Below are 13,125 nucleotides of genomic sequence, written 5' to 3' on the forward strand. Positions count from 1 at the left end.
TTTACTCTTCAACAACTGTTTGAAATTGCTTATTTATTTCCCAAACTATTCATTTGAAAACAGCCCCCTAACTAGTTATGTTTTGAATAAAAAATCACGTTGAACACTTGAACATCCTTAAAGTTGCATTGTTTTCTACCGCCTCCGAGTCCGCGAGTTATAAAATTTTACCGTACAATACCCGAATGCAATCGTATGCTCCAAAAGTTTATATTTAACTTGCATCCACGCTAAACTGTTCAAACGATTTGCAAGTAAATCTTGCTTAGTCAACCCAAATTTGGATGGTGCATGCAAAAGATTATTAATTCCCGGGTCTTCACCATACATTAATCATAAAAAAAATTACAAACAAATTTGAAATGTTATAAGAGTAGAACTAGGGTGTTCTTAAGCTCACCAAAGTGTTTGCTGAGCTTAACTCTAAAATTCATCAAATCGGTTTCAAATGACAAATTCGAATCATTGAAATCCGCCTATCTTACTAGTGATGCGTCTACATGTGAAAATTTTAAACATTCGAATTAATTTAGTATAAAGTCAAGCGGTCAAAAAGCATTCAAAAAATTAATGCACTAAAATTAATTTATTAACCTTCTAATTTTGACCGATTGACTTTATACTAAATTAATTCGAATGTTTAAAATTTTCACATGTAGACGCATCACTCGCAAGGTAGGTGGGTTCTAATGGTTTGAATTTGTCATTTGAAACCGATTTGATGAATTTTGGAGTTAAGCTCATCAAACACTTTGGTGAGCTTAAGAACACCCTGGTTCTACTCATGTTATAATGCTTGTCCTATATAACAAAAATAAATTGAAATTCCGCCTTATTAATGTCTATCAACGTCAACCTTTAATTCTACAATGTCATTAGTTTTTTTTTTAAACTTTAACAGTAGCTGTCAAGTATAATTTTTATTTTTTCCGCTAGGTTTGAGAGTGGGGGAGGTCGGTTCAGCCTCGGCCTCCCTTTCCCTATCAAGGGTTAACTACACCATTTTTATTTATATATAGTTGTCAAATATAATTTGTATAGCGGAGGGTTGGGACGCTAGGAGATGGGAGGGTTGACAGTTAGGGCTATTGTCCCTAACTCTTTTTGAAACTCCCGACGAGGGTGGACGAGGACGGAAAAGCAACAAGGGACGAGAGAGCTAGCGGCTAGGGCCATTGTCACCGACTCTCTCTTCTCTCGAAGGGTGTGAAGAACAGCGAGGAGGCGCAGAAGTTGTGCAAAAACTGTGCAGCGGGAAGTAGAGGGTGGCTTGTTGCCAATCTTCGTCCTCCACTCAGAGGGGGGAGGACAGAAAATGGGTTCTTGGTGAAGGTGGTGGAGCAGAGGTGGAGAGGGAGGGGGACAGGCTGGAGAGAGGTAGGACAGGGGTGAATGAGGTGGCATCGCTAGAGTTTTTTGTGCTCTGCCTTTTCGCTATTGTTAGAATATTTCGCTTTCTATCGGCGCAAGGGTTTTTTTGGCTTCGCTTCCTCACATCACAACGCCATTAGTTACAAAGCTAAAAATATCCTCCCTTTTTTTAATTCTGAACTAGTTTTTTTGTTAAACCGCTAATATAGGATAAGACTCTATAGCTATGTGATCTTACTTACATGATCCTTAATCGTAAAAGTATGAATTCAATTATTCCACTCTTCCATTGTGAACTGAACGCGACCAAATAGTAAGGAATTGAACCTTATTTCAAATTCAACTTTTTCTTATCATTTCTCTATTCTAATAATTTGCCGAACGGACCCAATATGTTTGCCTCCAATCAAAATCAAGTTGTTTAAATCGTATAGAATTTTACTAGATAAATAAATAATTCAAGTCCAATAAATAACACTTTGTTGCCCTCATGATAATAATAATAAATGCAGTAGATCTGTAGATGTGGACTCTACCGCCTACATTTGAAAAATTGTGATTGCACTGCTCCAAATTTAGCTACTAATACACCATCTAAGAATTTTAATATTCCGAAAATATCAACCACATATACATAATACATTCCTCAAATAATGCTCCAGCTATTATATAGATTCAATATGTCAAACAACACCTATATAAACTTATTTTATAAATTTCAAAACAAAAGGTAGAATTTTTAATGTACCCATATAAAGTTTTGAAATAACCGATTTATATATATATGAAAACTTCATAATATTCAATGTCTCCATAAAATCTTCACATTTTTCTTTTATTATCTTTTATTCATTTAATATTTTATTTAGGTATGTTAAAATTTTAATTGACAAATATGTTTTTTCATTTTAAACGAATATAACTCGAAAAATTTCTGACAAGGTTAAATAGGAGGGGAAAAAAGACACTTCATTGTCTGTCTAATATTTTCTTCACTGCACTTGTAATCTTCTTCACACCCACACAATTTTTTTTTTTGTAAAATCCAGAAATCACACCCACACAATCTCAAAAGACAAATGGCTTTTCACAATCGCATGCTTTGATTTTTAATGAAACCAAAGGCAAGATGAATTGATATTCTCTACGCTCATCAATTTTGGTACAGAGACTGTGAATTGAAATCAAGTTCAAATTAATTTGTTATCCTAGAAATTAATTTTGTCACACTGTCTTTTTTGTTATTTTTAAGGAAGCTGATAACAATACCCGCGCTATAGTACCCGTACTGTATTTGCAGGGGAGACTATCCAAAATTAGTTGTGGAAAAAAAAAATTTCGTGGAAATCACAAAAATTTCACAATTCAATTTTTTTTTTCCTAAAGTATTAATATCTATGCATATAAGTATTTATACCTATATACTGAAGTATTTATAGCTATGAGGTGAACAATTATTTATTATGCGGGTACTGTCGCACGAAGATAATAGTACCCGCAGCACTGTATCTGCGGGAGGACCACCGAAAATTAAATGCAGAAATATAACTTCCTACACATACTGCAAAATCTCCACAATTTTAATTTTGTTTCCATATTGTTAATACCTATGTAATTTTTTTCTTTCAAATGAGATCTATGATGACGTACTTTCAGACTCGTCATCACACAAGTATTTATACCTCGTCGTACAAATATTTATACCTATACTTGCAAGTATTTTTTACATATGACACTGAAAGTATTAATATGTAAGTATTGAAAGTATTTATGCTTATACATTGAAGTATTTATACGTATGACGTCAACTATTTTTGTTAGAGGAAGGCTGACGCAGGGATGATTGGGGAACTCAAAAGGGGATAATCATAACAAGTCACGCATCAAAGTATTAATATTTTTTTAAGTGTTAATATCTTATCTTCTAAGTATTTATAACTACGAATATATACATATCTGAGTATTTTTTACATATGACACTGAAAGTATTTATATCTATGCATTGAAGTATTTATATCTATGCATTGAAATATTTATTCCTATGAAGTCAACTATTTTTGTTAGAGAAAGGTTGACGCAAGAACAAGTGCAGAGATTGTAAAAGGAAAACTATATAATTAGTGGGGACCATAGAGAAATGAAGTTGCTGGAATTTTAGAATAATAATTAGTTGATACTATAAAATTAGTGGGGATTATAATACATTATTTCTCTAAGTACAGATACTGCAGCACGAGTACTGTAGCGCGGGTACTAAAATAATTATTCTATTTTTAATACATAAAAGAATACTATTTTGTTGTTTTTTATCATGTAAGAGATTATTGATTATTTTTGTTATTTTTTATTTAGTACTTAATTATCTAATAAATTAGAAACCGATAAAGTATTTAAACTCAATTAATTATTAAGTTTGAACCGAATAAGTTATTAGAATCATCTGCGGCTCCACCCCACAAAAATCCACAAAAATCCTAGATCCACTATTCTCAGCTATCATGAAGTTCTCCTCCGACTTGGGAAGTTGTGTGCCTCTGCCAGTCTGCCCTCTGGTAGTTTAAAACCTAAAATGGAAGTCCAGTAAAACCTGATGTCATTTTCTTACGCAGCCCAATAAATAAATTTGAAAGGTTAACGATATACAAGTCCAGAAAGCCTTCTTCTTCTTCTTTTTTTTGTTGAAATAAATATGGGGCCGTACCAGAATCAGCGTTTTAATCAATTTTTTTTTTTATTTGTTTTCCTCAAAATTATGAACTTATAGTGATTCAAAGATTTGATGGTGGGTCCCACGAAAAGCACCACTGGAAAAAAAGAAATTGTCATCTTTTAGTGGTTTGAGTTCATCTATTTGATGTGGGATGATTTAGGTAAGAAGCAAACATACGATGATAAATAGAAATCATCTAACTAGCTAAAAAATAATGTATATATAAGATTTTATCTGTACAATAATCACATAAAAAACTGAAACAAAATACAATACAATATTTTAACTATAAAATTTAGCAGATAAGATGTTGGAGGAAACAAAAAATCATCGTTTATTGGAGTTATATAAGTACTACAAGTTAGTTTAACTAAAAAGTTTAGGAAACAGATGCAAGACCTCTTCTGATCTGCAATAGGTGCGTGTTGCTATCATCCCTTTATGTTTAGTGTCTATTTGTAGAGCTTATATTTTAAATTTAAAGAGAAAAATTCTAGTGTGCTCGTACAAGATTTTAAAAGAAGAGGGTCCAAATGTCTTTATTTTTTAATTTTTTAATAGCATAATTTGATATGTCAAAATAAAACCGTTAGATGTGATCCATATTATTTTTCTCTACATGCACATAATAAATTTATCAATTTTTGGTTTTGTTTCTATATAAATCAATAAGTTGAAAAATCAACATTCATAATTTATCTATGTCAATGTATTTTTTCAAGCTCTCGATACCACTCAAAACAAAGTTAAAATGTCATAATATTTTATATGTGCATAGTCAAAATAATATAGATCAAATCTAACAGATTTATTTTGATATTTGAGTTTTAAATTTCAGTTTATTAATGTTCAAAACTGATTTATTTTGATATTTGAGTTTTAAATTTCATTTTAAAAAAAAATAGAGGCATGATAGAGGCACAAAAAATGAAGGTGTATGAATCCTCTTCATTTTAAATAACCAATTTTTCCATTAAAATACCATAATATTCAATATCTCCATAAAAGCTTAACATAATTTATTTTGTCATCTTTTATTCATTTAACCATTTAATTTTATATTTAGTTATTTACAAATTGAATTGACAAGTATAGTCTTTATTTTAAATGAAGGTATGCCGAAGTGGCAAGTTGTTAGTTTTACAAAGTCTGAAGTAGAAGAGGATAATCGGTTGCGCTTATTTATGGATTTGTTTTACTCCACTTATTGTCCCAATTGCATGCCTATCTAATAACAAATGGTACAGTTGTCCTTAATTTGGTTTTCCTATTATATTACAAAGGCTCTATCTTTCTATTTTATTTTGATGGTAATATTTGAAGTTTTTACTTACCAAACTGTAATTGGTGCTGGAACAAGTGGGAAGGGGAGTATTAAGAGCAGTATATAATATAAATGATTGTCAAAATATGAAATTTAACCATTTTCAGATATCTCGTGTATTACATTTTGGTGTTATTTGATAGTTATTTAGTCACTAATCATATAGTCATAAATTGATTATTATTTTCAAACTGCTATGTGGATGACAATCGGTTTACGAATGCATCAAATTTGATAAATAATAAATAATATATAATTATAAGTAAATATATCTATAAAAAAAAATAGAAAGATTAGTGACTGCGGTTGAAATAACACTCATATCATATCAGCCAGACTCATTAGAATTAATTTGAGTGTGCTTCCAGGTCAAGTAATAAGGCCTCATCAACATCAAACTACACATATAATAATAAATTAATAATGCAATGATGTAGGTATTGGGATCGGTATACATATATATTCGTACCGCAGCTGAGATGTACTATCATATTTGTAGATGTGGTTTCCTAAATAATGGTTTAAATTAAAAAAAAATCAATAATCAATTAATGGTTGTATCTTGCTGTCAATATCTTTTAGAAGTTCAGAAAAATTGTAAGAAATTTAAAGAAACCGCAGAAAGACTGACTTGATATCTTAACCATAAGTTTGTTTCTGGAACTTTGCCAGGTGCAAATCACAGCATCTTAATTAGGACTTAATAATGTACTGTTATCTATCCAGTATCTCCCTGTTAACTCAGCATCTTAAATTTTAATTTAACTTCTATTGAATTAAAAAAACTTGGCAGATCTTGCAATCAGCATACAGAAAAGAGAAAGAAAAGGAAAAACTTGACAAAGGTAAAATAACACTAACTAAATTCCTTCTAACTAATAAATTCTTAGTTCCTCTCGTAGAAAGGAATATTTCAGTTTTCATGCTCTTTTTTCGAAGAGAAAAGATTTTTGTCCACTGAGTTTTGTCCACCATCTGTCCACAAACCCTTATCCACCGTCTCTTAACTAATTTTAACGAACCGGTCCCACCTTGGGCTCTCATCTCCGCCTATTTAAATCTTCTCCGATTATTAATTTCTTTTTTTGAATCTTTCCTTCCCGATTATTCATTTCCTTTCCTAGGCGATTTTCTTCCTTGCTGAGGCGATTTTCTTCCTTCCTTGATCTGCACGATTTTATTCAAATCAATTTCGCTAGCCTTCCGATAAGGCCACCGCCGTGTCAATTTTACAGTCCGTCGAGGCAGCTCTCCAGTACGAGATCGGTTTGATTCATCGCACTACGATCTACAATCGCCTCTCTGCGCTTCATATCGCGGCAGCCAATGGGTGCATCGAGGTGCGTTCTTTAGTCTTATCAAGCGGTATTTCTTCGGCGAAACCGATTTCTCGTCATTTGTTTGAATTTTGTTGACATGGTTCGGTGTGCTTGACTGTAGGTTCTTTCCATGCTTTTGGATCGATCTGTACAACCGGACGTGGTGAATAGACATAAACTGGTGAGAAAAGAGCTTAAGTAAAATTTGAATTTTCTGATTTGGTTTCGTTGCCAGTTTGTTTTACACTTATTCTTATAATTTTCTGTAGATTTATGATATTTTGAAAATTTTCTTTCTGAAATGTTACGATTTTGTGATTTTCCAGTTTAGATTTGTGATTTTGATATTTAAATTTGTCAGATTTAATGTATAGATTGATATGTTACTAATTTGTCACTGAAATTTTGCTTCTGTCATTCATTTTTCGTTTGCAATGTCGATTTTAATTGAGATTACTGACTCGATCTCGTTTTTTATACATGATCGCAATGGAACCTTCAATCGTGGAGTGCGATCGAATAGAAGTTGTTTTTGTTGAAGAGCACGGCAAAATTCAAATCTTGGAAATTATTTCTGTTGAATTTGTTGTTTTTCGTTGTATGTAGTAACAGATCTAGCATTTCAAATGAAATCTGGAGGAAAGAGATGATAGAGAGGCAATATAGAGTGATGGTCTGTTAATTTTACTGTATTGCCCCGTTAATTTTACAGTATTTATCTTGTCATTTTACAGTATTCATCTTGTGGAAATCTGGAGGAAATAGATGATAGAGAGGCGATATGGAGTATTGATCTGTTAATTTTACAGTATTATCCCGTTAATTTTACAGTATTCATCTTGTGAAAATCTGGAAGAAAGAGATGATAGAGAGGCGATATGGAGTATTGATTTGTTAATGTTATGGTATTGCCCCGTTAATTTTACAGTATTCATCTTGTGAAAATCTGGAGGAAATAGATGATAAAGAGGCGATATGGAGTATTGATCTGTTAATTTTACAGTATTCATCTTGTAATTTTACAGTATTTATCTTGTGGAAATCTGGAGGAAAGAGATGATAGATAGGTGATATGGAGTATTGATCTGTTAATTTTACAGTGTTCATCTTGTAATTTTACAGTATCCATCTTGTAATTTTACAATATACAAGATTCAATTGAAAATTCTACTGTATACAAGATTCAATTTTACAGTATACAAGATTCAATTCAAATTTCTACTGTATACAATATTCAATTTTACAGTTTCGCTAATTTAATTTTACATTATACAAGATTCAATTGTAAATTTTATTGTGTAGAAGATTCAATTTTACAGTATACAAGATTCAATTTTACAGTATGTAAGATTTAATTGAAAATTTTACAGTATACAAGATTTAATTTTACAGTATACAAGATTCAATTTTATAGTATACAAGATTCAACCCAGTGCGGAAGCTAATAACCGGTAATAACTAACTCTAACTGCCAATAACTTCCTATAACTGTAATTTTCAAAAGTACAATTTGAAAGTACATTTATTTTGTCCTGTTGTGCAAGTTGCAATCTTTTTCTAACTATCATGGGACAACTTCAAATAGTTGCTGGATGTTTTGTGATTAACTGATATATTTTATGTGATATATTGTATAATTATACAGCATGTAGAAGTAATTTTACAGTATTTGCGCAAGTTAAAGTTGTGGACAAATGGTGGACAAAAAGCTGTGGACAATTAGACGCTTCCTTTTTCGAAAAGGCTCGGAGAGGAACTTTGTGGCTATAGTTCTAAATTTGACAACATTTAAGATATATAAAATAGCATAAATAGCCCTATAAAGAATCATATCATAAATCGGCAAAGAAATGGTACGTCTGGGAGTCCTTCATGATGAGCCTTGTACCTGCAACAAAAGCCAAAACAGCAAAGGATCCAAATCCGATGACATTCATCCAATGCCATCCCTTTTGCACAGCCGTAAGTTTATTCTTCTTTACTCGGAGATACATGTGATTTGCAAGAACAAATGTGAGCGGGAACGTGCTTATTGCGCCAGTTAGGCTCATGAAATCACCTAGGAACGGTAGAAAAGCAGCCACAAATGTGTTTACGGTGAGGTAACCTCCTCTGACAAGCACCCGGAAGAGTACGTTGTGTATGGCAAATGGACCCCCATGCCTGCTGCCGAATTTCGTATCCAAGAATTCGTACATCGGGCTTGCAAATATCTGTTGTAACAAAACAGGAGGAGACCAAATCAAATGACACGTTAGTCCCCTTAGAGTTTTGAGTCTAAAAATTATTGTAGGTAAAAAAAAAAAAAGGGCAGCTATGGTACTATGCATAGCGTGTATTGGTCCGTACTATGGATCGATATCTTCGTTTTCAAATATCAAACAGTCAATCTAAACTGTTCAATATGATTTCCATCTGAAATTTAATTGCAGATTAAATTTTATATTTTTTTATAACTTTTTTACTATTATTTTAGACAGTTACAAAATCACTATTTATGAATGGTCTAGAATCTTTAGATCAAGTGATTTTCTACCTATCTGAAAATTTCTAAAAAAAATGTAAAACTTGGTTTACAAGTACATTTTCATATAGAAATCGTGTTGAACGGTTTAGACTTCGAAAATAGAGATATTGATCCATAGTATGGACCAGTATGTACTATGGATACTCCCAGAACAGGTCCAGTTGTAAGGAGACAACAGTCTGAAAAAGGAGAGCGAGGGGTACAAATGACATACATGCAAGGAGACAACAGTCTGAAAAAAGGCAGAGATGTTAGCAAGGGTCTTAACCCAAACAGGTCCAGTTGTACTGTTCAAAAGGTAGGAGGAGGTGGAGGAGCCATAGGCCCAATAGCCTATGAAGATCACAGCATACATTGGTAATATCCCTAATGTGAATTGAAACAACAATGCCTTCTCCATGTTCTTCACCACTGGATGCAGTATTGTCGCCTGAGCAAACAACAAATCTTTCACATATCTTAAGATAAAATAGCAAAAAAAAAAAAAGAATGAAAAATGAAAGGGACCTGAATTTCAGGCAGCATGCCAGTATTATAGGCAAAAACAAGAGTCGCGGAAGCACCAATGGTACTAAATATTTTGCTTGTGTGGGTCCCAGGTATGCTGTAATCTCTTGGCGGTGCACTCATTCCTGTCAATATATATATTTTAGCAGCATACATATTGACAATTAGCAATGCATAACATGACAGGTACAAATCAGTGTAACATTGAGGTAAAAAAAAGGTGAAGGTAGAAACTAAGTACCATCCCGCGCGGAGAGCACAAAAGCAATGACAATGTAGATTAAGCTCAAGACAGTAGAAACAGCCAACCATATGCGCAAAGCTGATAAATACGGGATCCCAAATGCAAAAATTGCACAAACAAATCCTGCTATGGCTATACAATATGGCAGCTTCAAGACACCGTCATCCTTGTACAATACATACACAGCCTTTCCTTGGAAAACAAAGATACTGTCATTAAATGCTCGCACTACCTGGACCCCCATCAATTTGTACCATGCAAAGTTTACCAAGTACAACAAAAATCATAACCTACCTTTAAAGCCTGACCAGCAAGAATAATGAAGCCGGTGTTAATCATGAAAAGATTAACATACTGCAGTGCCCATGTCAGTGCATATGCTTTCCTACCTGCATGTGCAGAGCATTTGCAACTGTTTCTTTAGTCATATTGAATTCACTGAATTTTCATAGGAAATCGGGAAAATAAAAAGAGAACAGCATTGACCATTCTTTCGTACCATAGATGTGGCCAGCGAGATCTCTGTATCGGATATGTCGTATGCCACCGGTTTCATGGAGGCGTGCAAGGAGGCAATTGGCATACATGGAGAAGGCGGCAGCGAGGACCAAGCCGACAGTGCCGCCAATCCAGCCAAGCGGGACCATCACCGACCCTGAGTAACCCAACACATATGCGCTATTCACCCCTGTTGTTAGTATGAATGCCACCTGATACCAGGGATCTGCATATTTTTGTCTATACTCAGTTCAAATTTAAACGTACCATAAGCAACAACTCAATAGACATGTGACATCTTAATTCTTACATACTATCTCGATATCAGGTTCAAAACTGAAGTGCATGCCATGATTGCATATCACAGCCTCAAGGACCATGCCCTTATTTTTGAAATAAGAGACAAATGATAGTATCAGTACCAGTAAACCTACTGGTACAGGTTCCAGTACCTCTAATGTTACATGTACTAACTTAGGCCATGTTTGGTTGTTGAGTAGGAGATGAACTAAATAAACCCCTTACTCCACAATTACTCAGCCAAATGAGTAAAACAGGAGGGGTAAGATGGAGTAAATGTGGAGTAGGTTAAACCACCTCTTCCGATGAATTAACTTACTTCTTACTTCATATGTAGGGTCCACTGTCATAAACAGAGGTGAATTCTCTACATCTTACTCCAAATTTGAGCTGCCAAACAAGGTGTAAATAGGAGTAAGATGTTCCTTCTTAAATTTAAGTAACAACCAAACATGACCATAATTCTTAGTAACTAAACTTTAAAGAGTGTAACAATATAGGGACAGGCAGACAGACCAGTGCTGATTTGATGAGCAGTGTCATCAGAGACTTCTTGGCCTCTGCCGTGATCCTTTTTCATCCCATTCTCATCGGCAACAGCGGGTGATTTCTCCATTGCCAGCGCCAGCTCGCTGCTCTCCCTCTGCTGTAACAACAATGGCCAGACAAGAGACGATGGAGATGGACCCTCTGCCTCTCCTTTCTTCTCCAACTCTGCCAACCTTTTTCTGAGCACCTATTATTGGAAACCAGCGGGGCTTCCCAAATATATACATCAGCCAAACATTTGCTATTTAGGACACATGCATGGATCTCATTTAACTACCATATCATTCAAAATATCTTTTATTTTTATCAATTATTCTATGAATATAAATATAAGATAATTAAAGGTAGGCAAAAATAGATGTATGAAATTAAAAGAGAGGCTTACATCCATCCTTGCCAATTATTGGCTCTGGGAGATTCGAGGTACTGTGGGGCTCAGACAGCTGGACGGCTCCACCGAACGAATAAAAGTCAAATTGAAAGATGCTTCTCTTTTAATTGATTCCGATTTCAATCTTTGATCATCCTTTTTCTAGCTGAATTGAATATTAAGAGAAGATAGAGATACCGACTTCTTTATTTCTTCCCTTTTGATTGATGCCAATAGTGCTCAGGCTGAGACTGTGAGACAGCACCTCTACCTCTCTCTATCTCTCTTCCCTCGATTCGAGATTAGATATTCTTTTGTAATTCCGACTGATGGATCAATTCTCCGACAAAGGTAGATGAATTTGCTAAGTGAAGAACTCGCCAGCACTGATTGTATTCCTTGATCGTTTCGCTGTTTTTGTAGAAATTAGACTCAGACCTCTCTCTCTCTATTGGCCTCAATTGGCTTCAATTGGCAGGAGGCACCAGTTGGCATTTGTATCTACTGCTTTGGTGCCTCCTCTCTTCTGGCGCTTGTAGTGGCAGATTTTAATTTTGTTTCTTGTTTGTTGCACTTTCCCTTTGAAAGGTTCGTTTCTTGTTCGTTTCACTTTCTTTTTCCACGGGGCCCAAGATGATTTGATTTATTGCGAGTTTGTTTTTCTAGTTGAGTGTTAGAGATATTGCACACAAATCAAGGGCGCGCAGATAACTACCTCCTATTTAGTGTCACCTCTAGATAACTCCGCATGATTTTCTGCCCATTTCAAAATAATATGCAAGTTTATTTGAATTCAAGATTTGTAAGTGAACACTAATTTATTTCAATTTAAAATGATTATTGAAAATTAGAACACGTTTTATGAAAGACTTGGATCAAAACAAGTATTGATGACTGTTATTTATTATGTAGATCATTCACATAATGAGTCAGACACATGATTCCATATGAAAATGTACTTGATAGCCAAATGTTATAATTGATTCTCCTATGGCTATGAGGCTATGACTGAAGGTGAAGGAACCTTGAAGGAGTTTTGCACGAAAGTGAAGTTGACTGAATATTAATTTATTTGATTGCCATCTTTGTGCGACTCAGACTCAGGTGTTTCGATTCCTTCTCAGTTCTCACCTTCAACTTTCTATTTTTTTCTTTCTTGCGTCTATTAAATGACTAATTTGTCAATTAAATTAATTAATGAGTGAGGCTATGCTACTACGTATAACACGTATATTGAAAGTTTTAACGGTCGATTCAAACCGTTTAACATAGTGTACTTGTAAACTTACTTTTATTAATCTTTTTAAAAAAAATTTAGTATTTTTTAGACTTGATTTGAAAATTTAGTGTCATTCAAAAACAGTAATTTTTTATCGATCTAAAAACTAGTAAAAATATTCTAAAAA

At 33.9% G+C, this 13,125-nt stretch overlaps 1 protein-coding gene across 3 annotated transcripts; it reads right to left on the bottom strand.

Annotated features, from left to right (window-relative positions):
• Window positions 1–6,154: 6,154 nt before the first annotated feature.
• LOC144574683 (putative proline transporter 2) lies at window positions 6,155–12,185 on the bottom strand. Of its 3 annotated transcripts, none has more exons than XM_078324699.1 (9): window positions 11,735–12,185; window positions 11,317–11,536; window positions 10,502–10,726; window positions 10,297–10,391; window positions 10,000–10,189; window positions 9,759–9,883; window positions 9,466–9,681; window positions 8,450–8,937; window positions 6,155–6,330 (listed from the first exon to the last, which is right to left on the bottom strand). In XM_078324699.1, the coding sequence occupies exons 1-8, from the start codon at window positions 11,738–11,740 to the stop codon at window positions 8,557–8,559; spliced, it is 1,458 nt and encodes a 485-aa protein (XP_078180825.1). In that variant the 5' UTR covers window positions 11,741–12,185; the 3' UTR covers window positions 6,155–6,330; window positions 8,450–8,556. The 3 variants fall into 3 exon arrangements, with proteins under 3 accessions (XP_078180825.1, XP_078180826.1, XP_078180827.1); XM_078324700.1 differs by having other exon boundaries at window positions 11,317–11,558; window positions 11,735–12,084; XM_078324701.1 differs by lacking the exons at window positions 11,317–11,536; window positions 11,735–12,185 and adding an exon at window positions 11,120–11,137.
• Between the last annotated feature and the right edge of the window lie 940 nt (window positions 12,186–13,125).

Source organism: Carex rostrata, chromosome 23, assembly GCF_964058835.1.
Source record: "Carex rostrata chromosome 23, lpCarRost1.2, whole genome shotgun sequence".
Classification (NCBI taxonomy): domain Eukaryota; kingdom Viridiplantae; phylum Streptophyta; class Magnoliopsida; order Poales; family Cyperaceae; genus Carex; species Carex rostrata.